The sequence below is a fragment of the Rattus rattus genome, chromosome 10 (assembly GCF_011064425.1).
Source record: "Rattus rattus isolate New Zealand chromosome 10, Rrattus_CSIRO_v1, whole genome shotgun sequence".
NCBI classification, from domain to species: Eukaryota; Metazoa; Chordata; class Mammalia; order Rodentia; family Muridae; genus Rattus; species Rattus rattus.
The window spans coordinates 7859826-7885552 of record NC_046163.1 but is presented as its reverse complement, the minus strand read 5'-3'; the positions used below and the strand labels follow the sequence as shown (position 1 = coordinate 7885552).

At 45.0% G+C, this 25727-nt stretch overlaps 1 protein-coding gene across 1 annotated transcript in view; it reads right to left on the bottom strand.

Moving 5' to 3' along the window:
• The window catches only part of Map3k19 (mitogen-activated protein kinase kinase kinase 19), a 42878-nt gene that overhangs the window by 11633 nt on the left and 5518 nt on the right, over positions 1-25727 (bottom strand). The window contains exons 3-10 of the mRNA XM_032915145.1: positions 23057-23245; positions 15473-15627; positions 14753-14868; positions 12738-12847; positions 8752-8845; positions 6809-6884; positions 4250-4509; positions 3107-3150 (exon numbers count right to left, since the gene is read on the bottom strand). Coding sequence (XP_032771036.1) covers positions 3107-3150; positions 4250-4509; positions 6809-6884; positions 8752-8845; positions 12738-12847; positions 14753-14868; positions 15473-15627; positions 23057-23245 — 1044 coding nt within the window. The remainder of the gene's footprint in view (positions 1-3106; positions 3151-4249; positions 4510-6808; positions 6885-8751; positions 8846-12737; positions 12848-14752; positions 14869-15472; positions 15628-23056; positions 23246-25727) is intronic.

The window sequence follows — 25727 nt, the reverse complement described above, 5'->3', positions numbered from 1 at the left end:
ATGCACCTAGCATATACACACCAACATACATATATACATGCACCTAGCATATACACACCGACATGCATATATACATGCACCTAGCATATACACACCAACATACATATATACATGCATCTAGCATATACACACTGACATACATATATACATGCACCTAGCATATACACACTGACATACATATATACATGCACCTAGCATATACACACCGACATACATATATACATGCACCTAGCATATACACACCGACATACATATATACATGCACCTAGCATATATACACTGACATACATATATACATGCACCTAGCATATACACACTGACATACATATATACACGTAATTAGGGATAATCAAGTAAATCTTTTTCTAAAGCTAAAATTAGCTGGGGAGGGGCTCAGTGGCTGGATGCTGGTCGCTCTTCTAGGGCAGCACCTACAGCATGGCTCACAGTCTGTAATAGTCCTAGGGGACCTGACACCCTCTTCTGGCTTCCATGGGCACTGCATGCACATGATACACAGACATACATGTAGACAGAATGCCCATACTTATCAAATGTTTAAAAAAATAAAAAAAAGCTAAAGTTTACACGTCAAGACTCATGGTTATATTTCTTGGTGATGTGGGGTTATTTATTTATTTATCTATTTTGTTTGCTTTTCTGTTTTTTGCTCGTTTGTTTTGTTTTAAGACAGGGTTTCTGTCTGGCTGTCTAGCTGGTTTCTGCCTGTCCTGGTTGTCCTGGAACTCACTCTGTAGACCAGGCTGACCTCGAACTTGGAGGTCCACCTGCTTCTTCATTCCAAGTGATGGTATTAAGGCATGGGCCACCATGCCCAGCTCAGATGTTAAATTTTAAAGTGGGAAGTATTTTATCTCTCTTTTCTTTTTAGTTTCCACAGGGCTGATTAAAATGTTCAAAGCCCTCTTGAGAACACTTTAAACTTGACATTATACATAGTTTAAGGGTCCTTCCAGGACTGATGAACTCGTTGTTTTGCTGAATCACTTAGTTGGGGACAGCTTTGGACTTGGAAACTTAGCAATGCTCAGGGCTTTGTAGGCACTCGGTTGCCACAGCTCGTCTAGAATGCAGAAAGTGCTTGATTCAACCCCCCGCCCCCAGCAATCCACAAACTGGATGTGGTAGCGCATGCATGCCTATGAGCACAGGACTCTGGAGGTGGACGTCAGAGGACCAGGAGTTCACGGTCATCCTCAGTTACACAGCAAGCTTGAGGCCAGTCTGAGCTCCATCCAACCTCAAAACAAACAGCAAGAAAAGCCTCAATAGCGTAAAAAAAAAAAAAAAAAAAAAAAAAAAAAAAAAAGACTTATTTAATGTGTATGGTGTATTGGTGTTTTGCCTTCATGTACATATGTGTGCCAAGGTGTCTGTTGGATTCCCTGGAACTGGAGTTACCGATGGTTGTGAGCCCCCCTATGTGTACTAAAAATGGAACCCCAGGTCCTCAAGAGTGTCAAGTGCTCTCAAGCCCCAAGCCATCTCTCATTTCAAACTCAGCTACTTTAAGTATTACCAACCTCTAGAGGGCAGTGTAATGCAAACTATAGCATTCGACTTTGCGGCCTTTTCCTATGTACACAAACTCTGTACCTAATTATATGAGATTACTTATAGACATGAATTATGCATAGCGACTGAGAGCTATGACTTGAATTTTCAGTTGCCAACTAGGTATGAGCAGGAAAAAAAATACTAGATACTAGAAACGCAAGTGTTAGGGGACACCTATCTCGCTCAATTTTATTGCCTGAATTTTTTTTCCCATTTCTCAAAAATAGGAAATAAGAAATGAAGAGGCGGCTCAGTCAGTAAACTGCTTACCTTGCAAGTACAAACACCTGAGTTTAGTCCCCAGACCTCACATTTAAAAAGCTAGCTGTGGAGGAACAAGTTTGGAATCCCAGTATTGGGGACATAAAACAGACAGATTCCTGGAGTTTTCTGGCTGACTTGCATAGTGTAATTGGCCAGTGAGTCAAAAAGCAAGGTAGACAGTGCCTGGGAACCAAGTGCACAGGTGTCACTCATGGGCTGAAGCACAGGTGTGCACAGGTGTCACTCATGGGCTGATACATAGGTGTGCACAGGTGTCACTACTGATGCACAGGTGTGCACAGGTGTCACTCATGGGCTGATACATAGGTGTGCACAGGTGTCACTACTGATGCACAGGTGTGCACAGGTGTCACTCATGGGCTGATACATAGGTGTGCACAGGTGTCACTCATGGGCTGATGCACAGGTGAGCACAGGTGTCACTCATGGGCTGATGCACAGGTGTGCACAGGTGTCACCCATGGACTGATGCACAGGTGTGCACAGGTGTCACTTATGGGCTGATGCACAGGTGTACACAGATGCCACTCATACTGATTCACAGGTGTGCACAAATGTTTGCATATCTTCTAGGACACCAAAGGCCAAGAGAGCTGAGAAAACTGAAAGTGACAAGTATCTTCCCAGGAGCTTTACTTTTAAATTATAGGAGTGGAACACTCTCCACCATCAGAGTGAGATTTGGACAAATGGCAACCCACACCTTTAATCCCAGAACTAGAGAGGCAGAGGCAGGGGGATCTCTGTGAGTTCAAGGCCAGCCAGGGTGACATAGTGAGACCCTGTCCCTAAAACTTAAATACATAAAGAAACAAAAAAACAGACAAAGAAAAAGAGTTGAGTGGATGAAAACAAAGAGACCGGTTCACCTCACTACCCAGGAGCAGGCGACAGACCAGAGAAGCAAGTCAAGGGGCAAGGAATGGTTTTCCCATGAATACTTAACTTCTCCATACAATAGTCATCGTTTTTCACTTTTCTCCACAGTGTTATTGCTGAGGATTTGACTCTGAATCGTTTGCTAGAGCTCATTGTTGTTGGTGGTGTTTTGGGGTTTTATTATTTTTCTTTGAGATGGGGTTTCTCTGTGAAGCCGTGGTTGTCTTAGAACTAGCTCCGTAGACCAGGCTGTCCTCGAACTGAGAGAGATCCACCTGCCTCTGCTTCCCAAGCACTGGGATTAAAGGTGTGCACCTCCACCACCCTTGTTTAACGAAGTCAGGCATGCTGGAATCAATCTTACCTCAGTTCTTCGGCTACTGTATCTCATGTCAGAGGTAGGAAACTCTATAAGGAAAGAAACAAGAATTGGGTGTTCTTGATAGTAGGCTGAAGAGTTCCTGGATGGAGCAGACTCGATGCTAAGATATGTGGGAAAGTGTTTTAAAGTATATTCTTCCTGTGTGGTGTACACAGAGATAAGGGTAATTTCAGAAAACCTTAGGCCAAAGCTGCCAGAAGGGGTTGTTAAGGGTTTGTTCATTCGTTTTTGAGAGCTGGTCTCACACAGCAGCCTACATGTAGTAGCTAAGGATACCCTTGAACGTCCACTCCCCCTACCTCGACCCCCGCATGTTAGGATTACAGGTGTGTGTTATGCTCAGTTTAGTACTGGGACGAGAACTCAGAGCTTCACGGATGCTAGGGAACACTTTACCAGCTGAGCCACGTGCCCGGCTCCTACACGAGCTTTCTCTTCCCTGAAACACATAGAGAACACATTTCCTTCTCAGTCACTTGCTCACGTTGCCTTCAGTGTTGTCATTGTCACTATTAGTCCTATTGTTAGGGGTGTGTGTGTGTGTGTGTGTGTGTGTGTGTGTGTGTGTGTGTGTGCAGAAAGAGAAGGAATCTTTGTTCCACAATGTGCTTGTAGCAATCAGAGGACACATAAACATTTGGGCACCATTGTTCTTGTTTTTTGACCTCTCCCTAGCCTGGAATCTATCGAGTTGTTTAGGCTTCCTGTCATTGATTGGGCCCCAGGGATCACAGCCCCTGAGCTGTGATCACAAGCACCAGCCATCATAGCTGGCTTTTTAAAAACATGGTTTCGGGGAATTGAACTCAGATCCTTGTGCTTGCAAGCACTTTACTAAGTTATCTCTCCAGCTCCATTGTAGAATTAAATGTTCCAACTCCATGTGTTGGCTCTCAGTTGCGGTTTCCACAATTTTACAGGGAGAGACAGAAAACCATAGGTGTAGATATGGCATGAACAGAGAGGCGAGATTGTTTAGGGGACAGGGGACTGACGGGAAGAAGAGGGGGTGAAGAGAGGAAGAGCAGGGAAGGGTGAGGAGTGGGGCGAATGCTTGCCTGCCCATACAGTATGTACCTGTATGGACACTCTAACAGTAAATACATAAGCAAATGCTTGACTCACCGTCGGATTTTCTTGGCTGCACTTTCAGAACATGAGGAGCCTCCTCCCTGACTGCAGCTATAGCTGTGCTTGGGTCTAAGCAAGGCCTTGGTGGTGAGAGAGCCACATCTGCCCCACAGAGCTCCTGAGATCCCCCTTCTGTCTTCAGAAGTGAAGGCTGTGTAGTTAACGTCCTTGACGTGAGGCCCACCATCTCCTCTTCCTTCGCTGGAGAGACAAGATGCCCTCGTCCCCACTCCTGATGCTCTGAAGTCACCTGACTGAAAGGGGAGAGATGGTCAAAGCTCATTGGCTGGTATAGTTCAGAACTCAGATGGTCCCTCTGTGGTCACAGTTTGGTCCCCAGCATATGAGGGTGTCGGAGGAGGTGGTGCCTAATGGAAACAAATCAGGTCACTGGGAGGATGCCTTGGAGGGGGTTCTGGCTTCCCACCACTACCTGGTTCCCTTCGTGGCTACCCTGAAGGAAACAGCCTTCTCCCCAGCATGCTTTCCACCGTAACTTGCAGTTGTCTTATCAGGAAGTCAACCACCACCAAACCAAAGCATCTGTGGATCGAATCTCTGAAACCAAAACAAATTCCTCTGTGCACTCGTCTAGGTATTTTGCAGAAACCTGACAGTGCATTCCTGTGTCCTCCAGACCTGCAGTTCTCAGGCCAGAGAACGTGTTGGGAAAATTAGTTCCCAAGTGGTCTGGCTGAGAGGGGCTGTGGACTCCTAATAGAGTAAGGCCCCCTACATGCGCTGGCCTGGTCCCGCCAGCCCTGACCTCTAGATTCTGTCCTGGCCAGTGTTCCTTCCTTAGCCCCCATTTCTGGGAACAGGAGAGTCAGACACAAAAGGCTGGGACAGGAGCCTTGTCTCTAAAGGCATTAATTAGCCAGGCCAGTATTCTCAGACTGTCGGCATGAGAAACCAGCTTCTATTTTCATTAGTTGTATTTATTTATTTATTTATTTATTTATTTATTTATTTATTTATTTATTTATTTTGAGGCAGGGTCCCATGTAATCCAAGCTAGTACTAGCTCTGTAGCCAAGGATGGCATTGAACCTGTAATCCTCCTGCCTCCACCTTCCAAGTGTTAGGATCACAGGCATGCACCACCATAGCTAGTTTATGCAGAGGTGAGGATCAAACTCAGGGCTTTGTGTGTGTTAGGAAAGCCAACCACAGTAAAGACTTTCCAGTGCGGCTGCTTTGGGGTTTAAAGACTTTCCAGTGCGGCTGCTTTGGGGTTCCCATGTTTCTGCCAGCCACTCCTCCATGCTCTCTAAGTGAGCTCTGGTAGAGTCCTGCTTTAGTTTTTGTCTTTGGGGCTTTATAAGGAGGGGCAGACACTATTCATTTCACTAGGGAAGGAAATTTCCCAATAATACCTCCTGGCCTGGAACTTGATGTGTAAACCAGGCTGACCTTAAGCCTGTAGTCATCCTCCTGCCTCTGACTTCTGAATTCAAGTGCCAGAAGAACCCACCTTAAAACCTTCCAAGTAATGAAAACTAGAGCAGGATGCAAAGAATAAAAACATGCAGAAAATAGGCTGTATTTTTCATTTTCTGATCAATGGATATAAGATTGTGTTATCAGATTACTAATGCTCACCCTCCTGGTCTATACTAACATTATCTTATACTGGTTATGGGTTACAGAACCCCATTTTGGATAGCATTTTTCCAGAACAATGTAGGTATGCTATGGCCCTGAAGCCAAATCAGACCTTCAGCCTGTTTCTCTCTCTCTCTCTCTCTCTCTCTCTCTCTCTCTGCTCCCCTCTCTCTCTCTCTCTCTGTCTCTGTCTCTCTCTGTGTCTCCCCCTCTCTCTCTCTTTCTCTCTCTGTCTGTGTATGTGAGAGAGTGTTTGTGTATGTGTGTTTCTGTGTATGTAAGTGTGAATGTGTGTGTTTGTGTGTGTGAAAGTGTATGAATGTATATGTGTATGTGTGTGAGTGTGTGTGCGTGAGTGTGAGTGTGAGTGTGTTTGTGTGTGTGAGTGTGTATATGTGTGTGTATGTGTGTGTGAGTGTGTTTGTGTGTGAGTGTGTATATGTGTGTGAATGTGTGTGTCTAAGTGTTTGTGTGTGTGAGTGTATGGGTGTATGTGTGTATGTGTGTGTGTATGTGTGTGTGAGTGTGTATGTGTGTTGGAGGTACTCCTCTGCGTGCAGGTGCATTTGCCTATGTGCACTGAAATGGAGGCCAGTGGAGAGCACGGGGTGTCCCACACCAACCTTGACTTATTCCCTTGAGACAAGGTGTTTCACTAAACCTGAAGCTAGGCTGGCAGCCAGCAAATCCCAGTAATGCTCCTGTCTCCACTTCCCCACAGTGCTGAGGTAATAGGCATGCACATACCCATGCCGAGCATGTTTATATAGATGCTGGAGATTTGAGTGTTCTTACCGGCTGAGCTCCATCATTGCAACAGATGCCAAGTGGCCCACACACCTGATATGTCTGTTTATTGTCCAGCCCCTCCTCGTAGTATTCGTTGCCACACAACTGTCATATCTTCTACTTAAACTACAACCTAGTACCTTGGAGGACATTCCTTACCTGCTTTCTGTCAAATCTTCCTGGCTTGCTTCTTGGGAAGAATCTGGTGGGAACATCGTCACAAGAATCTCAACACCTGTGGAAAGTCAAGACAGGAGTAGATGAAGAAAGCAAGCAGTGAACTCCCAGAGGATGAGGGAGAAACGCTTCAGTCTATTTAGAGAAGCCTATTCCTAATGGTCATAGAATAAATGTGAGTTAGGGCGTGGTGCTTAGCCATTTTCTCCAGTGTACACATGCTGTGTCAAGTATACACCACCTCCAGCTAAGGAGAGTGGTGAGTGTGGCCCACCACAAAATTATATCCTTGGCTAAAATGTCATGAAAGTGTGTGTGTGTGTGTGTGTGTGTGTGTGTGTGTATGAGAGAGAGAGAGAGAGAGAGAGAGAGAGAGAGAGAGAGAGAGAGACTAAAGTGCACTGTTCTTGAGTGTGAACTTTGGGGGGATGACAATGTGAAGTCTTGGTATCAAAAGGTTGGTTTTTTGTTAATTTCCAGATACAGGGTAGGATTGCTTAGTAAGGAGTCTGACACACGCCCGATAAGCCCATGTGGTGGAAGAAAAGGACCGACTGGCAGGTTGTCCTTTGATTTGTGTTTATGGGCTGAGGTATGTGTATATCCATACATGTATATACATGCACAAAAACATAACTAAAACGTAATCTTTCAGATGGAAAGGAGAGTCTTTGACTGATCAGTGTCCTGTCTGGAGAAAAAAGTCCCCCTGTGAGTGTAACAGACAGCACCTTGCCTCCCAGAGGACCTCCACTAACTGAAATCCATGAGGAGAAATCTGCCAGAAAGATCACTGTTTCTTTGACTTATTAAGGTTTAAGGCCTCAAGAGCTCCGTAAAGAAAACTCAGAAAGCCCAGTCAGTACAAAGCCATCTGAAAAGAAACCGGCACTTCAAACATCAAGTTGTCCCTAAATCTGACAGAGTAAATAAGTCATTTCAACCCCTTGGAAGGTGTCTTGAGACTGACACAGTTGGGCCTTCTGAAGTCCTAGCTTTAAAGTTTATGAGAGTCAGAGGCAGTCTGAGCACAGCACGCTTCCTGAGGGGAAGAGGGGTCATTTGTTTTCATCAGTTTCTCCAGGTTCCATGATGCTCATTGCAACTGTTACTAAATTCCACTCTGTAGTCACCCTGGAGAGAGGCAAGAGAAAGGCTAAGGAAGACAGGAGTCTGCTTGGCACATGGCAACCACGCACAGAGCAAAAAGGGCCGAGGAAAAAGTAAACGGGCTGGAAAAGAACAGACTCCTGGAGCAGACTCTGAGAGGAGAGGAAAGATGGGAAACTGAAAGCAGGAGACTGCTGGCTGAGCTGGAGCGGTAACTATGTAACAGAGAGCAGGAGCAGGTGGCCTGGGGAGGGGCAGGAGGCCAAGCCTGATTCAGATAAAAAATATAACAGGATGAAGGGGGGGTGGGGGTGGGGGTGGGTGGGTGGGGGGGGGGTGGGGGGGGGGGGTGTGTGTGGGGGGTGTTAGTCATAGTCAGTCTCCCTCCCTCCCTCCCCCTCCCTCCCCCCCCTACCTCTTCCCCTCCCTCTCCTCTGTGTGTTGTGTGTGTGTGTGAACATACACATAAAGCCAGCCTGTCATTCCTCAGGCACTGTCCATCTTGATTTCTTGTTGTGAGCTTTGTTTTTATTTTTGGGGAACGGGGCCTCTCCCTGGCCTGAAACCCACCAGGTGGGCTGGGGCGTTGGAATTTCAAACTCACCCCACACCCAGCGCTTTTTATGTGGGTGTTGGAGAACAACTCAGGGCCTTATGTTTGTAAAGCAAGCACTTTACCAGTGGGCTCTCTCACCCACTTTGGTTTTCTCCTTTAGTGTGTTTTCAAAAGTTGCACCACATACTTCTGAAATTGCGAGAGAACCCCAAAGCACCAATGATCTCTTCAGGGACAAGTTACGGATGGAAGTGGATACCTTCTGTCCTTCGTGGCCAGCCTTCACCCCGGGGAGCTGTTCCTTCCCCAGCCAATATGGATGGGCTGAAGTCATCGTCAAGGTCAAAGTCCTGTAAGATCACAGAACAAAAGCTCAGTGAGGTTCTGGGGAGATGCTCAAACACCTGCCACATAGGCATGAGCACTGGAGTTCAGTAAGCACAATCCACATTCAAAAGCTTGGTGTTTGTAATACCAGCCCTGGGAAGCAGAAACCTGTGGGGACACCTGGGGTCAGCCAGCCATGACAGATAGGCTCTTGAGCAACAACAGCCAAGGTTGACCTCTGGCCTCCACATGTGCATGCGCATGATACACATGTGTGAACATACACCCTTTTTAAGTTTAAACATTAAAGTGACCTTTCAACGTACTATTTTGTTGGCAGGGTGAATGCTGACTTTCCGAGGGTAAACTTTGACACTGTGGATTCCTTCGAAATTGGATAAAGTATTTAGGACTTAAACATCGAGGAAGGTTCAGCACCTCCGGAGCAGAAGTGATTAATTGTGTAATGAAAACGGAAGATCAAAGCTGAAATCCCATCCTCAGTATTTTCTACTTTATGAGTTCAGCATCCCGGCTGCTAAGCTGCTGCAAATACGGATAAGTGGAAAGAATCCTTCAGCCACAGTCACAGGGAAGCAACCTCAGAGGATGACACCAGCATTCCTACAGCAGGTCCCTGGGGCATCACAGAAGAAAAAGAAACCCCTGCTCCAGTGGAAGCCGAAGACAGATCCCCAGAGCAGGCACCAAAGCTGATTAAAGTTTTCTCTAGGACCGCTTTCTGATTTGATCATGGGGCACGACTTCTCAAACTGCCTTTGGCCTTTTAGAAAATAATCCTTATGTTCGAAAGCCAACTTGATTTATAAAAAGTACTCACGGGGCTGGGGATTTAGCTCAGTGGTAGAGCGCTTACCTTGGGCGCAAGGCCCTGGGTTCGGTCCCCAGCTCCAAAAAAAAAAAAAAAAAAAAAAAAAAAAAAAAGAACCAAAAAAGTACTCAGAACTCTTTAAAGGGAAATGTTTTCTTCGTAGGGTAGAAGTCACTGTGTTTAATTTTTAAAATGTATTTTATTTATTTTATTTTTTCAAGACAGGGTTTCTGTCCTGGAACTTGCTCTTGTAGACCAGGCTGGCTTTGAACTCACAAAGATCCACCTGCCTCTGGCTTCTGAGTGCTGGGTTTAAAGGTGCATGCCACAACCACCCGACTTAAAAAGATATTTTTTGAGCTTATTGGTGTGTGTGTCCATGTGAGGATACATGTTTGTGGCACAGTGTGCATGTGGAGAACAGAAGTCAGCTTGTGGGACAGTTTTCTGCCTGTGTGTGGGTCCCAGGGATTGAACTTAGACAGCCGGGCTTGGTGGTAATAAGCATCTTTACCTTCCAAAGCATCTGCCTCAGAGTTATTGTTGGTGGTGTTCTCCTTTAATGGAAGTTGTTGCTATTGATTTTGTGCTTTTAATTGTCTTTATCTAGGCTGGGGGGTGTAGCTGACTGTGCCCAGAACCATATAAAACTGGGCATGGTGGCCCATGCTTGTAACCTCAGCCCTTGGGAATTAGCGGCAGAGGTCTTTGGAGTTCAGGGTCACTCCTGGTTATGCAAGGAGTTTGAGGTCAGCCTGGGATGCAAGAGACCTGTCTCAAAAATAAATACAGTTTTTAAATGGAAAGGCGTATCCAGGCCTCGGTTCTAAACGCTATAGCTTTAGCACTGTGAATGTTAAAAACACTACAGCTCCCAGAAGATTCTAAAACCTGAGAGACAGAGGGCCTGGAGAATAGAAAGCTTAGGGAGCTAGGCTATGAACAGATTTCTTGAAAACTCTGTTGGAATGTCAAGGATGATTGATATCTCGATGGGGAATGCCACTTGCTGCCAAGAACGGTGACCCCAGTTTGATTTTGGGATCCACATGGTATGAGGAGAGAACTGACCCCCAAAAGTTGTCTTCTGACTCCCATGTGTACTGTAACATGCATTTGAGTTCTAGTCTTCATAAATAAATTTAATTAAAAAATTTAAATACCATTAGAAGGTAAAACAAACAAACAAACAAAAAACTAGGAAATGAAAAGACTCACACACTGAAAAGAAAATATTAATGAAAAAAAAACTGCTTAAAATAAATGGGATTCTACGACATGGAATTTAGTACAGATAAAGCCTTCTGTGTTATCCACACACGAGTTGGGGACAGATCGAATGTCTGCTTCCCTGAAAAGATTTTATGTTTGAGTTCTAAACTTCAGAGTGATAGCAGGAGGAAGTAGGACCTTTAGGAGGGAATTAGTTCGCGACAGTGGAGGCCTCGAAGTGGCCTGAGTGACCCTATTTGAGGCACCAGAGAGCCAGGAAGAGGAACCAACCAAAGACTGGCAGCGTGTGTGCACTCTGGATTGAAACACTCTCTCCTGCAGAGAGGGAGGAGCGCCTGCGATTCAGGGAGCTCATCAAGCTACCAAGACCCCAACCAACCCAAGGCTCCATAAGCAGTAAGACATTACTGGGGTGGAGAGAGAGAGAGAGAGAGAGAGAGAGAGAGAGAGAGAGAGAGAGAGAGAGAGAGAGAGACTCTAATTGAGGTACTTATAGATCATGAGTTTCAAGAATGCAGTTTTCCCGGATTCGTCACCCATTTGGTTTTTGGTGACCAACAGCCTTTGAGTCACCCAGGGTCCTGTATGCAGCCCCTCACCCATGATCCTATAAATACGCCAATGACCTCACTGCTCTACCAAGCTGGCTACGAATGGAATCGTTCCTTTGGGTTTATCGTCTGTACCCTGACAGATGGCATGACATTTTATGTTTAAAAAGTCACACAACAGCAACCTATTCTAACTCCTTAGTCTCTAGACCTGAGAAATAAATTCCTGTTTTGTTTTGGTTTTGTTGTTTTGTTTTGTTTGAGACAGGGTTTCACTCTGTAGCCCTGGCTGTCCTAGAACTTGCTTTGCAGACCAGGCTGGTCTCGAACTCATAGAGATCTGCCTGCCTCTGTCTCCCAAGTGCTGGGATTAAAAGCACGCTACACCACTGCCTGATTTAGAATTTTATTGTTTATGAGCTGCTCACTCAGTATTATGGATTTTGTTGTGACAGTAGAAATTAAGACACACACACACACACACACACACACACACACACAGGAGTTCCAAGTTAACTAGCTAATCTGCATTTTAAAATTACGTAAATGAATGTTTTGCCTACACATATGTCTACCACAGGCTTGCCGTCCTAGCTGAGTCCAGAAGAGGATGTCAGATCCCTGGTTCTAGAGTTTTAAATGATTGTGAGCTGCCACGTGGGTTCCAGGAATCAAATCCAAGTCTTCTGGAAGAGCAGCTGGGTTTCCTAACTACTGAGCCATCTCCCCAGCCCTTAACTTACAATTTAAAAAATGACTGTACTGATGCTGGAATGAGTCAGCTGCATGCGGTGTTGCATCCTAGGAAGCTCAAGTAGGAGGTCAAGACCAGCTTACACCACATAGCAAGTTCTGACAGTACAACACGACTGCCTCGCAAATACGATACATATTATAGGTATTATATGATACATAAGCATTGATATTCGTGTAAATTATATACGATTATTACAAAACACTGAGTCAGTACTAATAAAATAGTAGGTGGACCAGACATTTCATTTTTATTGTTGTGTTTTTTTGTTTGTTTGTTTTTTTTTTTTCTGGAGCTGGGTACCGAACCCAGGGCCTTGCGCTTGCTAGGCAAGAGCTCTACCACTGAGCTAAATCCCCAACCCCAGTACTGGATTTCTTAAAGCGGAGTTATAAGTGGTTGTGAGTTACCATGCAGGTGCTGGGAACTGAACCTGTGTCCTCTGCAGACCCAGAGCACGTTCTTGACCTCTGAGCCACCTCTTCCCCCTCCCCTCCTACCTGCCCTCCCTCCCCCCCCCTCCCCCACCCTTTTCTCTTACCTCTGCTGCTGCTGCTGATGCTCTGCAAGGTGATATTTTCTGTTTTGGAAACTGTCATATCCCTTGGAGTAGAGCCTGCCTCGTGACAGATGTCAAGCAGTGACTCGGCATGTCTTTCTGTCAAAAAAGAAACGCAACAGTTTCACGTGAAGGTCTGACTCTGGGGTTTTAAGATCAGCCCCATTTTGTAAAGTTTGCCCTGAAATGACAGTCAGGCATTCTGATGGAACTTTAGGTAATAAAAGCCAAGCAGCTGTGGTGACTGCCTGTGATTTGTACATCAAAAGGGTGAAGGCAGGGGGTCTGCAGGGCAAGGTGCCTAGCTCCTCTAGGAGGGGCAGCATGTTCCAGGTTTAGTGAGAGAACCTGCCTTAGTAAATGAAGTGGAATGTAATAGAGAAAGACACCTGATGTTTACCTTTGGCTTGCATGTATGTGCATACACACACACACACACACACACACACACACACACACACACACACACGCTGCATACATACTTCACACACACGATTGCAAGAAAAAAGTTACCAAGAGTCAGAATTGGCTCAACATAATTATAGCAACTCATTCTCAATGGCGTCATTCTCACAGCCACACCCTCTGAGGTGCTGGAACACTGAAAAGAGCTTTTCAACCCTCTGAGGCATCAACAGGGTTGGTGATCCCACCTTCCAGGGTCCTACAGAAGGGGGAAAGAGGAAAGACATTTGCCTTTCTCCTTTCACTGAAGATGAACCCTTGAATGGACTTCTGCTGGTGCATGGGTGGGAGGAAGCCTCTCTATTCTCTTCCAAGTTGATTTGCCTAGAATACTGAAGGTCGTGTTGGCTGGTAACTGGCTTTTTTGCTCTCTTGAATTGCCCTGGAAGAGTCTCATGGATTCAGGATGATCTCCCCATAATATCATAGCAAGGGAGAGACATCAAAGTGAGAAGTGATGGGGGGATTTGTGAGTGCTACTCAGTCCCATATATAGCTTGACCTCTGGAGAGGGCTCAGTTGACAAAGTGCTTTCCTGCAAACACAAGGAGATGAGGACAATCGCCTAATCCTGAAATTACAAAGAAAGACTGGAGAGGTGGCTCAGTGGTTAAGAGCACTGATTGGTTGCTCTGCCAGGGAACCGGCTGGTGTGCTTCCTAGCACCTACACGGTAGCTAACAACTGTCTGTGACTTCAGTTCCAGAAGATCTGGTGCCTTCTTTTTGACTGCATTGGTGCTAGGCACACATGTGGTAAACAGACATACATGCAGGCATAACACCCATACACTTAAAACTGAAGTAAATAAATCTCAAAATCAAAAAAGAAGCTGGGCATGAATTTTTTGTCCCAGTGTTGGGGAGATGGAGACAAGTGGATCCCTGGGGCTAACAAGGCAGTGAGCCCAGCTAGCCCAAGTTCTAGGAAAAAGTGAGAGATCCTAGTTTCAAGAAGCAAGGTTTGGGGCTGGAGAGATGGCTTATTGGTTTAGAGCACTTGCTGCTATTGCAGAGAACCAGGTTTATTCCCCGGCATCCACAGCAGCTCGCAGTTACTTGGTGGAGGGCTCTTTCCGGCATACACTCATACACGTAAATGAATTACTTAAAAAAACAAAACAAAACAAAAAACAAGGTGTATAGCATCCTTAGAAAACCACCAGAGATTGACTTATGCTCTATACATAGAAACATATAGACACACACACACACACAAGAGTGTAGAACAAAAGTTCTTTGCATTTTTTAAAGCATATAACCCTGTGCTTCAAAGAGTCACTGCTTGACTTATTTAAGTGACGTGGGGTGTGATGGCACCCTATCCCAGTGCTTGGGAGGCAAAGGCAGGAGGAGGATCTCTGTGTGTTAAAGGACAGCCAAATCTATGTGTTAAGCTCCAGAGATACATAGGTGATATTCTGTCCCAAACAAACAGACAGGCAGACACATGAAGCTATTAGACAGATGCAAAACAGAAATAAGGACCTCAAACAGGACTTTCGAACCGGGGAATCAACATCCAGAAAGAAACATTGACCTGGTTTGGGCATAGACTCCGTCAGGATGACCAGTAACTGTTGCTTCCTCCAGCTGTTGATTTGGGACACATAATGCATGGCTGACTTGCCGCTGAAATCACACAGCTTAGGGTCTCTGGGAAGAACAGAAGAAGCATCAAAGATTAGTAGGTAAAATCTGCGAAGACACAAGAACACTGACATCCAATAAACAGGGAGCTCAAGTTGGGTACATGATAATTATTTCACAACACACCAGGGAGAATGACCGTTTCTCAGGACTTTAAACGATAGGCCTAGTGGCGTGTCTCAGTTGGTAAAGTATGCCCGGTATGCACAGAACCATGTGTTCCTTAATGCTGAATAGGCCAGGCATGAGCCACCACTCCAGGCTGGCCTCAAACTCAGCTATGTAGCCGAGAATGACTTTGAACTTCTGGTCGTGCCTTTACCTCCCACATGCTGAGGTGACAGATGCGTAAGTCACATGTGGCTAATGTACTGGAGACTGAACTCACTAGTCTACCATCGGAGCTACATCCCCAGCACCCAACTATCTAAAGCAATAAAGAGCTGCAGAATACCGGTCCATTTCTGGATTGGTCCATTCCTCAGAATTACAATGAAATCCCTTTTATAAAGATATTTAAAAAGCCGTCATCTAGGTTTGCATGCAATTTCAGCATATTGCAGCGGACTAGCCGCCTTCCGGCTGGTGCTGACTGGGCACCCATACTTACGCGTGGTGCCTGAGGAGCTCGGCTAGAACTTCGGCGGGTCTGTAGACTGTTGATACATCCAGACTTTCAAATAGGTCCACATCTCTCACAGCCAGCATCAGAGGGGTCAGACCATGCGAGTTGGGGAAGTTTATGTCCAGGAACTCTTCACATGCCTTTAACAACAAGAGGTTTTGTTTCTGCTCTGTTTTCTGCATGGCTACTTAAACTAATCTTTGCAGTTTTGTTGCATGGCCAATTCTCATTTTAACCTTTTTTTTTTTTTTCCTGGAGCGGGGGTTGCACTAAGGTATACCTCGGCCTTAACGTCAATATGTTCCCCCTCCCCCACATTGAGGGATTTTATTGCTATTTTAGTTTGAATGCCAGGATTTCCCCTTCTGTGTTTTCATCTTGCTACGTCACGGTCTGTGGTGCCTGCTAAGGTTGTCAGTACATGGAGACAAACAGACGGGATGGACTCGGATTGTTCTGTCATCTTCTAGGTCTTTGGGTTTCTCATCTGGAGCTGACGCCTTCATACTTGTTTAACCTGCCTGTGATTATCCCAGCTCTGAGATCTCTGGTGACCTTAAATCTGCCAGTGTAGCCACGCTTCACCATGACAGCAAGGAACAGGACAATGACTTTGAGCAGGGCCTAATGACACCTGGAGTTTGCCACTCTTCTAAGCTTTGTTGATGTTCTTGAGACCATTAATAGGACATGCGTGTATATCCTGATGGAGGTCCTTCATTTGGTTGTGTTTTTAACAAGGTCTCGCATAGGTCAAACTGATCTTGAAAACTCTCTGTAGTTAAGGGTGCTCTTGAACTTCTGATCCTCCTACCTCCAACTCTGGGATGACAGGTGTGCACCACCGTACCTAGTTTATGTGGTGCTGGAGAGTGAGCCCAGGGCGTCATTCATGATGGGCAAGCACGCTACCAGCTGAGCCACACGTCCAGCCTCCTCGACACACTCTTTCACTGTACCTATCCTGAGGAGCTGGGAAAGGAAAAGACCACAAGACTTGGAGAGAGCCCAGCATTTCAATGTTGGCGCCCAAAGCTGGGTATTTAACCAATGTGTGAGTTATGTAAGAGATGCCCTGTTAAATGGTTGACAAAAGAGCAGTCATGATGGGCTGTGGAAACGACTCAGTCAGCACAGCGCTTGCTGAATAAGGTTTGGTGACTTAAGCTCAATAACCCGAATCCACATAGAAAAGCCAGGAGTGGCAGTGTGCACCATGATGTCAGTGCACCATGATGCCAGTGCACCATGATGTCAGTGCACCATGATGTCAGTGCACCATGATGCCAGTGCACCATGATGTCAGTGCACCATGATGTCAGTGCACCATGATGTCAGTGCACCATGATGTCAGTGCACCATGATGTCAGTGCTGGGGGTGTTGTGACAGGTGGGTCTCAATAACCAGCCAGACTAGCCTGCTTGACAAGCTCTAGGCAAGTGAGAGACTGTCTTGAATAAACGAGAGAGGAGGGGGAGGGGAGAGGAGTGGGGAGAGGGAGGGAGGGGAGGGGAGAAGACAAGAGAAAACAAGAGACTGAGGAAAAACCCCTATGTTATCCTGGTCTTCTCCTGCACACATGTGCCCATATATGCACATGAATATGTACACATACACAAACACAGAGACAAAAAAATAATCCTGATAAAATAAAGGATGAGAAGTTAAATGACAAACAATCTAGCATTTTTTATTTAGCACATAATTTCTCTTCTGTAGCTGATATACCAAACATAACTGAGTATCCTGCATTTTTTGTGTTATCCTGCATTTTTATTTGCAAAAATCTGGCAGCCCTATTTTTAAAAATGTATGTATGTATATATGTATGTGTGCCTGTGTGTGTGCATGTGTGTGTGTGTGTGTGCATACAGGTGTGTTATGTATGGTGTATGTATGTGTGTATGAAAAACAGGTGTGCATACACCATCAGAGGACAATTTCTGTTGGTTTTCTCTCTCTGCTTTGGGTCTTGGACAAGGAATTTGGGGTGTCAGGCTTGCACAGCAAGAGCTTTTATGCACTGACCCACTTGCTGGAACAACTTCAACCTTGTAAGGTCAAGAACTGACCTTCTAAGTTACACTGTATGAGTGACATACCAGTGTTTCCCTATGGGGTTGCTTGCTTACACAATATGAAAGTCACTTAGCAGCATGACTCACATAGGGCTGGTGCTCCCTGAATTGAATGGATGATTCCCAATAGGAAGAAGAGGTGTCATCTAACTGCATTTATACGGCCAAAGCAGAAGTGACATATGGATATGATTAGTTGCTTTAGTCAAAGTAAAAATTGGGCCAGGAAAATGGCTCACTTGTAAAAATGCTTGCTTTGTTAGTGTGAGGATCCAAGTTCAGATGGCCGACATCCCCAGAAAGAGCCCAGTGTGGCAGTGCTTGCCTACAATCCCAACAGTGCGGAAGCAGGGCCAGAGAATGCCTGGAGCTTGCTGGCCAGCTTCTCCAGCCAAACTGGTAAGCTCTAGGTTCAGTGAGAGACCTTGTCTCAACAGACAGTAAGATGGTGGTGATTGATAAAAAAAAAAAAAATACCCAGTGCTAACGTCTGGAAAGAAAAAGGAGGAGGAGGAATAAGAGGAGGAGGGATAGAAGGAAGAGGAGGAAGAGGAAGAGAGGAGAAAGAGGAGGAAGAGGAAGAAGAGGAAGAGAGGAGAAAGAAGATAAAGAGGAGGAAGAGGGAGAAGAGGAAGAGGAGGAAGAGGAGGAGGGAAAAGAGGAAAGACAGAAGGGAGAGAGGATTGAAGGAAGGAAGAAAGAAAGAAGGAAGGAAGGAAAGAAAGGAAGAAAGAAAGGAAGGGAGAAAGAAAGAAAAATATAACTCAGACCGTCAGAATTGAAAAGCCTTTGGAAAGCCAAAACTATCTACAGTGCTTGTTTTATGGACCAAAGTCACTTGCTAATTTCCATCTGTGTTTCGGTTTCTGCCATGGCAATACAGTCTTTACCTCAGCTTCTCCCAGGGCAAAATGGAGATAATGATATTACCTCAGCAGCGTGCTGTGGGAATTAGTTAATTTTTCCCCTCAGTCTCTGAGAAGAAACTACCTCTTAGATAATGCTTATTACTATCTAGAGCCGATATGAGAGTTTTGAGCTGAGAGTCGGAGCACAGTAGCACATCAATTTAGTATCTGTTGGTTAAGCTCAGGTTCATGTTCCAGCCAATAAATAGTTCCTTAGAGCTTGGCCCCTAAATCTTCACAGGTAAAATAATAATAATAATAATAATAATAATAATAATAATAATAATAATAACGACAACAACATAAAAACACAGATTGGGTTACAGTTACATACGATAAGACCATTACACGATTAAACAAGATGGATTGCCTTTTGGAAAACGTTCGAAGCCCCAGCTCAAGAAATGTGGTAATTTTAGACGTACAACAAAAGACTTGGAAAATGCCCTTTGGTTTTGTTACAATTGTCCTTGAACTTGACCTGGTTAGGATGTCTTTCATTTCTTGATCTGTTCGTGTCTTTACCATAAGGGGTTAGAAACAAACAAACAAGCAAACAAACAACAAAATAAAGTTTCCTAGTGGCAGTAAGGCTTTTCTTTCTTTCAGTCAGGAGATCACACAGCCTGGCACTGAAGGTCAATGCCAGGAATCAGGACTCGCTAATAACTGAACTCCTCCATTATTTGTACAGTTTGCAAGGTGCTTTGTGGGGAAGTATCTAAAGAAAAGGATCAGTAACCCCCAAATACAACACGTAAAAAATATATCCTTGGGGCTATAGGCCCCTAGGCTGGGCTGCTCACCGTCACCCATAACTCCAGGTTCAAAAGATCCAGTGCCCCGCTGGACTCCAGGGGCACTGTACTCATGTGCCCAGAATGTATACACAGATACCCACATACACACATGATTCGAAACACAAATAGATTTTTAAAATGAATGTTCAGGCTTGGGTGGGACATCGCAGTAAAGTATTTGCCGTGCAAATATGAGGACGAAAAATCTGATCCCCAGAGCTCACATAAATATCTAGGCATGTGTTGTGTGGTAGTCTCCTCAGAGATTAAAACAGTTCATCTTGGAGGAGAGCCCATTAAAGCCTAGGATGTTAAAGGGAGGTAAATAAACAGCTGTTCTGAAGAGAAGTCTAAAGATGCCATCTTTCAGGGAAGCTCGTTTAGACAGGAAGTAAAGCTGGGTGACATAGTAAGATTCTGTCTCAACAAAAACAAACAGCAAACGCAAAACAACAGAAGCAACAAACAACAAAAACAAAATGCTAGCCTGGGCTGTGACTGGGCAAGCCTTTATTTCCCAGCACTCAGAAAGCAAAAGGTGGGTGGATTTCTGAGTTCAAAATCAGTCTAGTCTAACATCGAGTGCCAGGGCAGCCAAGGCTACCCAGAGAAATCTTGTCTTGAAAATCAAAACACAGAACTAAACAAAGAATTTTCTGCTGAGGAATATCAAATGTCTGAGAAGCACCTACAGAAATGTTCGACATTCTTAGTCATCAGGGAAATGCAAATCAAAACAACCCTGAGATTTCACCTCACACCAGTGAGAATGGCTAAGATCAAAAACTCAGGTGACAGCAAATGCTGGCGAGGATGTGGAGAAAGAGGAACACTCCTCCATTATTGGTGGGATTGCAGACTGGTACAACCACTGGAAATCAGTCTGGAGGTTCCTCAGAAAATTGGACTCAGCTATACCTCTCTTGGGCATATACTCTAATGATGCTCCAACATATAACAAGGACACATGCTCCACTATGTTCATAGCAGCCTTATTTATAATAGCCAGAAGCTGGAAAGAATCCAGATGCCCTTCAACAGAGGAATGGATACAGAAAATGTGGTACATCTACACAATGGAGTACTACTCAGCTATCAAAAACAATGACTTCATGAAATTCATAGGCAAATGGATGGAACCAGAAAATATCATCCTGAGTGAGGTAATCCAATAACAACAACAACAACAACAACAACACAAAAACCCCACACATGGTATGAGCTCTCTGGTAAGTGGATATTATCCCAAAAGCTGGAATTACCCAAGATACAATCCACAGATCATATGAAGCTCAAGAAGGACGACCAAAGTGCAGATGCTTCAGTCCTTCTTAAAAGGGAGAACAAAAACATTCATAGGAGGGGATATGGAGACAGAGACTGAGGGAAAGGCCATTCAGAGCCTGCCCCACCGGGGGATCCAGCCCATATATATACAGGCACCAAAACTAGACAATATTGATGAAACCAAGAAGTGCATGCTGACAGGAGCCTGATGTAGCTGTCCCCTGAGAGGCTCAGCCAGAGCGTGACAAACACAGAGGTAAATGGTAGCAGCAAACCACTGAACTGAGAACGGGTTTGGAGGAGTTAACAGAAAAAATTGAAGGAGCTGAAGGGGCTTGCAACCCCATAAGAACAACAATATCAACCAACGAGAACTCCCAGGGACTAAATCACTACCCAAAGAGTACACATGGACAAACCCGTGGCTCCAGCTGCTTATGTAGCAGAGGATGACCTTGTTGGGCACCAATAGGAGGAGAAGCCTTTGGTCCTGCTAAGGCTGGATCTCCCTAGTGTAGGGGAATGTCAGGGCAGGGGCTGGTTGGGGAGGGAGAACACCCTTATAGAAGAAGGGAAAGGGGATGGGATAATTATGGATGAGAAACCGGGAAAGGGAATAACATTTGAAATGTAAATAAAAAATATCCAATAAAAAAAAGAGGTTTTTGTTTTGTTTTGTTTTTGTTTTGGTGGTGGTGGTAGTGGTGGAAAAAAAAGAAAAAGAAAAGAAAAACAAAACAACGATCAAAACCAAACCAAACCAAACCAAACCAAACGACAACAAGAGACAATAACTGCAAAACTCATAGTAGCTTCAGGAAGTCCCTGAAACTGACCAGATTTATTCCCCTACGATTACTGAGAGTCCATCTCAGGTTTGCAGCCTTGTAGAAGTAGAGTCAAGATGAACTTGCCAGGAAGAAACGGATGGCAGCCAAGCCACCTTGAAAGGTTTAGACCAGCTGAACTGCAAAGGACGTCCTCCAACCTGTTGAGCTGCCTATAGGTTGTGCAGTGAGCTCCAGGCTTCCAGCTTCACCTAGGGACTCTAGTCGGCCTGGGGAGTATAAGCATGGCTCTAGCAGGCCTTGTCCTTCTTCCCCATTCCCTCTGCTTGCTAAACCTGTTAGATTATATTCCCAAAGCTAGCCACCGAGGTCTATCCTCTTCTTTGGCCACTTCTTCCTCCTAAAGCTGACTACCTGACTCCAGCAATTAAAGTAGTGACGTCCAGGAATCAAAAACCCCCTTCCGCTCCCCTGATGACATGACAATTAAAATTAAACACAGTATTTCCCCTTTTACCTTTATAAACCACCATTTTGCTATGGACCACATCTGATTCTACTTTATCCTTTGTCCCCCCTGGGACAAATACACCCTCCCCCCTCTCCCTTGTTCTTCCCTTCTCCCTCATCCTCTATCTTCTATCTTTGTCTCTTTGGTAGTATCTACGCCTTGGTCTGTATTTGGTTTGCCTGGCGAGTAGATCATGTCTCCCAGGAATAGCAGCATCACACGACAACGTGGTGGCGTGCCCTGCCACCCCCAGTGCTGGGACAGAGAGGAACCCTGGTTAGCCAGCCTATCTTACGCCATGGGATCCAGGCAGATGAAAGACCGTCTCCAAAAACAACAAGGTGGATGGCACCAGAGAAACGATACGGACAGTTGATCTTTGACCTTCACATGCATATGCAGATGTGTGCACTTGAGCTCACACACACACACACACACACACACACACACACACACACAACATATATTCCTCTAAAATTCTTTGGGCATAGCTAAATATCGTGCAGTGTGTACGCTCTCTGATTCCCTTTTCGGGATAAAGGTAATAATTGCCACCGGCCCAAAGGGATCTAAACAGCAACTGTGCAAATGGCAGTGATATCCAGGGAACTGCTCTGAGCAAGCTGACAGCGGTCCTCTGGGCCTTCCTGGGGATCATCATTTCCCAGGGGCTGCAGCTTGACTTAACTAGAAGGGGGTGGAACTAGGTTGCCGCTCTGTTCTTTTAGAATCTTGTTTTTTAACTTGTGTCCTGTCTGGTCTTGTATCTCTCTCAACTCTCCTGCCTGAAAACGTTATGGGATTGCATTTAAAAATAACTTTTCTTCTTCTTTTTTGGAAGGAGCGTCGGGGGCCTGAAGAGCTGGCTCAGTAGTTAAGAGTGTTTGCTACTCTTAGCGTAAGAACCTGAGTTCAGCTACCAAACTCCACAGTGGACATTTCCCAACTGCCCATACTCTAGTTCTAGAGGATCAAACACCTTCTTGAGGCCTCTTTGAGCACTCATATGCCTGTATACACACGCGTGCACACACGCACACACACACACACACACACCTATGCACACATGAATATACATATACAAAATTTAAAAGTTTAAATGTAAATTAAAAATAAATTTTAGGGAACTGGGCATATGATGGCATAGTTCTGTCCACTGTCCCCTTCTGCCCATGGTAAATATCATTGTAACTAACCAGCAAATGTCGAAGTCGTTCCAGATCACCTTGCCACGAACTTCGTAGGAGCTGCATTTGGGGAGCCTGAATCCCCCTGCCCGCCAAGAGCTGTCTCTGGATGTCACCGTTAGCCACATGGAGCGCAGTTTGGTTACTGTAATTGCAAAGCGTGATGTCTGCGCCCCTTTCCAGAAGAATCTCAACAACCTGCAAACCAAGAAAGTCCTTAAGATTCAGCATGTTTTTATTTTTAAGTTTAAAGATGTGGATAGTTATGTATGTTGAGCATAGTTCCATCCCTCTGCCAATTTTTCAAGTTTTTGTTTGTTTGTCTGTTTGTTTGTCTTGTTTCTTTTGAGACAGGGTTTCTCTGCAAAACCCTTGGCTGTCCTGAAATTTGATCTGTAGATTAGGCTGGCCTCGAACTCAGAAATCCACCTGCCTCTGTTTCCCCAGTGCTGGGATTAAAGGCGTGCACCACCACCCAGGTCTTTGTTTTTTGTTTTGTTTCTTTTAGCTGGTGTCTCACTATGTCACCCTGATTGGTCTATAACTTGTTATAAGTATCAGGCTGGCCTCAAGCTCAAAAAGATCTGCATGCCTCTGCTTCTTGATTGCTAGGATTCAATATGTGTGTCACCATGCCTGGCTTACAAAGTTATTTTTTATTTAATTAATTTACGTGTGGGGGGTGAGGGTGGCTACGAAGGCCAAGAGGGCATCAGATCCCTCGGTTACTTGTGAGCTGCCCAATATGGATGCTGGATGACAACTTTGGTCTCAAAGATTGAGCAGCAAATGCTCTTTAATGCTGAGCCATCTCTCTAGCTCCGTCTCTAGAATTCTTCATAGTTTTGAGTGGCAGTTGTACCTTCAAGGTTGGGTAGACTAGATATGGCTGCCATTCATGATAAAGAACAGGCAGATAAGTAGAACACATGAAACTCAAGACGGATGATCAAAATGTGAATGCTTCAATCCTTCTTTAAAAGGGGAACAAGAATACCCTTGGCAGGGAATAGAGAGGCAAAGATTAAAACAGACACAGAAGGAACACCCATTCAGAGTCTGCCCCACATGTGGCCCATACATATACAGCCACCCAATTAGACAAGATGGATGAAGCAAAGGAGTGCAGGCCAACAGGAACCTCATGTAGATCTCTCCTGAGAGACACAGCAAGAATACAGCAAATACAGAGGCGAATGCCAGCAGCAAACCACTGAACTGAGAATAGGACCCCCGTTGAAGAAATCAGAGAAAGAACTGGAAGAGCTTGAAGGGGCTCGAGACCCCATATAAACAACAATGCCAAGCAACCAGAGCTTCCAGGGACTAAGCCACTACCTAAAGACTATACATGGACTGACCCTGGACTCTGACTTCATAGGTAGCATTGAATATCCTAGTAAGAGCACCAGTGTAAGGAGAAGCCCTTGGTCCTGCTAAGACTGAACCCCCAGTGAACTAGATTGTTGGGGGGAGGGCGGCAATGGGGGGAGGATGGGGAGGGGAACACCCATAAAGAAGGGGAGGAGAAGGGATTAGGGGGATGTTGGCCCGGAAACCGGGAAAGGGAATAACACTTGAAATGTAAATAAGAAATACTCAAGTTTAAAAAAAAAAAAAAAAGAACAGGCAGATAAGAATAGAATAAAAATGGAGGATCATAGGCTGGGGTTATATCTCAGTGGTTGGCGCTCATATCTAGCATCTGTAAGGTGGTCCCCAGAACCACCACAGCAAACTATTTGGATGCAGGTGCAGGTAACTATGATTTACCTTTTAAAATGTTGAGACCGAATCTCTATAATAGACAGTGTGGTGGTGCACACCTTTAATCCCAACACTTGGGAAGCAGAGGCAGGTGGATCTCTGTTTGAGGCCAGGCTGGCCTATACTGAGTTGTAGACCAGCCAGGGATACATAGTGACAACCTGCCCACTCAACAACCCCCAAAAACCAACACCAATAACAACACCAGTAACAACAAAACCAACTCTGTGATATGGGTGATTTCTGAGAACTGTATTATTAGACTAGAGATCTATAAATAGTTTTCTCCTCCTCTTCCTCCTCCTCCTCCTCCTCCTTCTACTCCTTCTAGCAGGATATTATGTAGTCCTTGAGGACCCTGAACTTCTGATTCTCCTGCCTCTGTTTCCTAAGTCCTGGAATTAAAGGTTGGGCCATGACTCCTGGTTTACAGACTCAAACCTGGGCCTTTATGCATGCTAAGCAAACACTCTACCAGTTGAGATACAACCACAGCTCCCAAAATTCTGACACTGAAGTCTTACAGTGGTTTATAATTTAGAAAATGGAACCCATTATCCATTTCTATTTATAATTTGTCTACCCATCATCAATGGTCGATTTTTGTCTACATATCTGTCATCTCTTTATATCTACCTATCTGGCTGCCTATCATCTACACATCTCTATCAGCCAATCCACCATCCATCTACCTATCATCTACCTACTTACCCTAACCCACCCCTGCAATGACTTTTCATTTATCTACATTTCCGTTAGCTGTCTGTACAGCAGCAAGTATCGGGCTCAGAGTCTTGTGCTTGCAAGGCAATGGAGATCTACTCAGCTCTGGTCTGGCTTATGGAGTCCTGGAAGTTGCACTATGTAGTTCTGGAGAGTGCACAAGGTGCATTCAAATGCTGAAGTAGTTTTT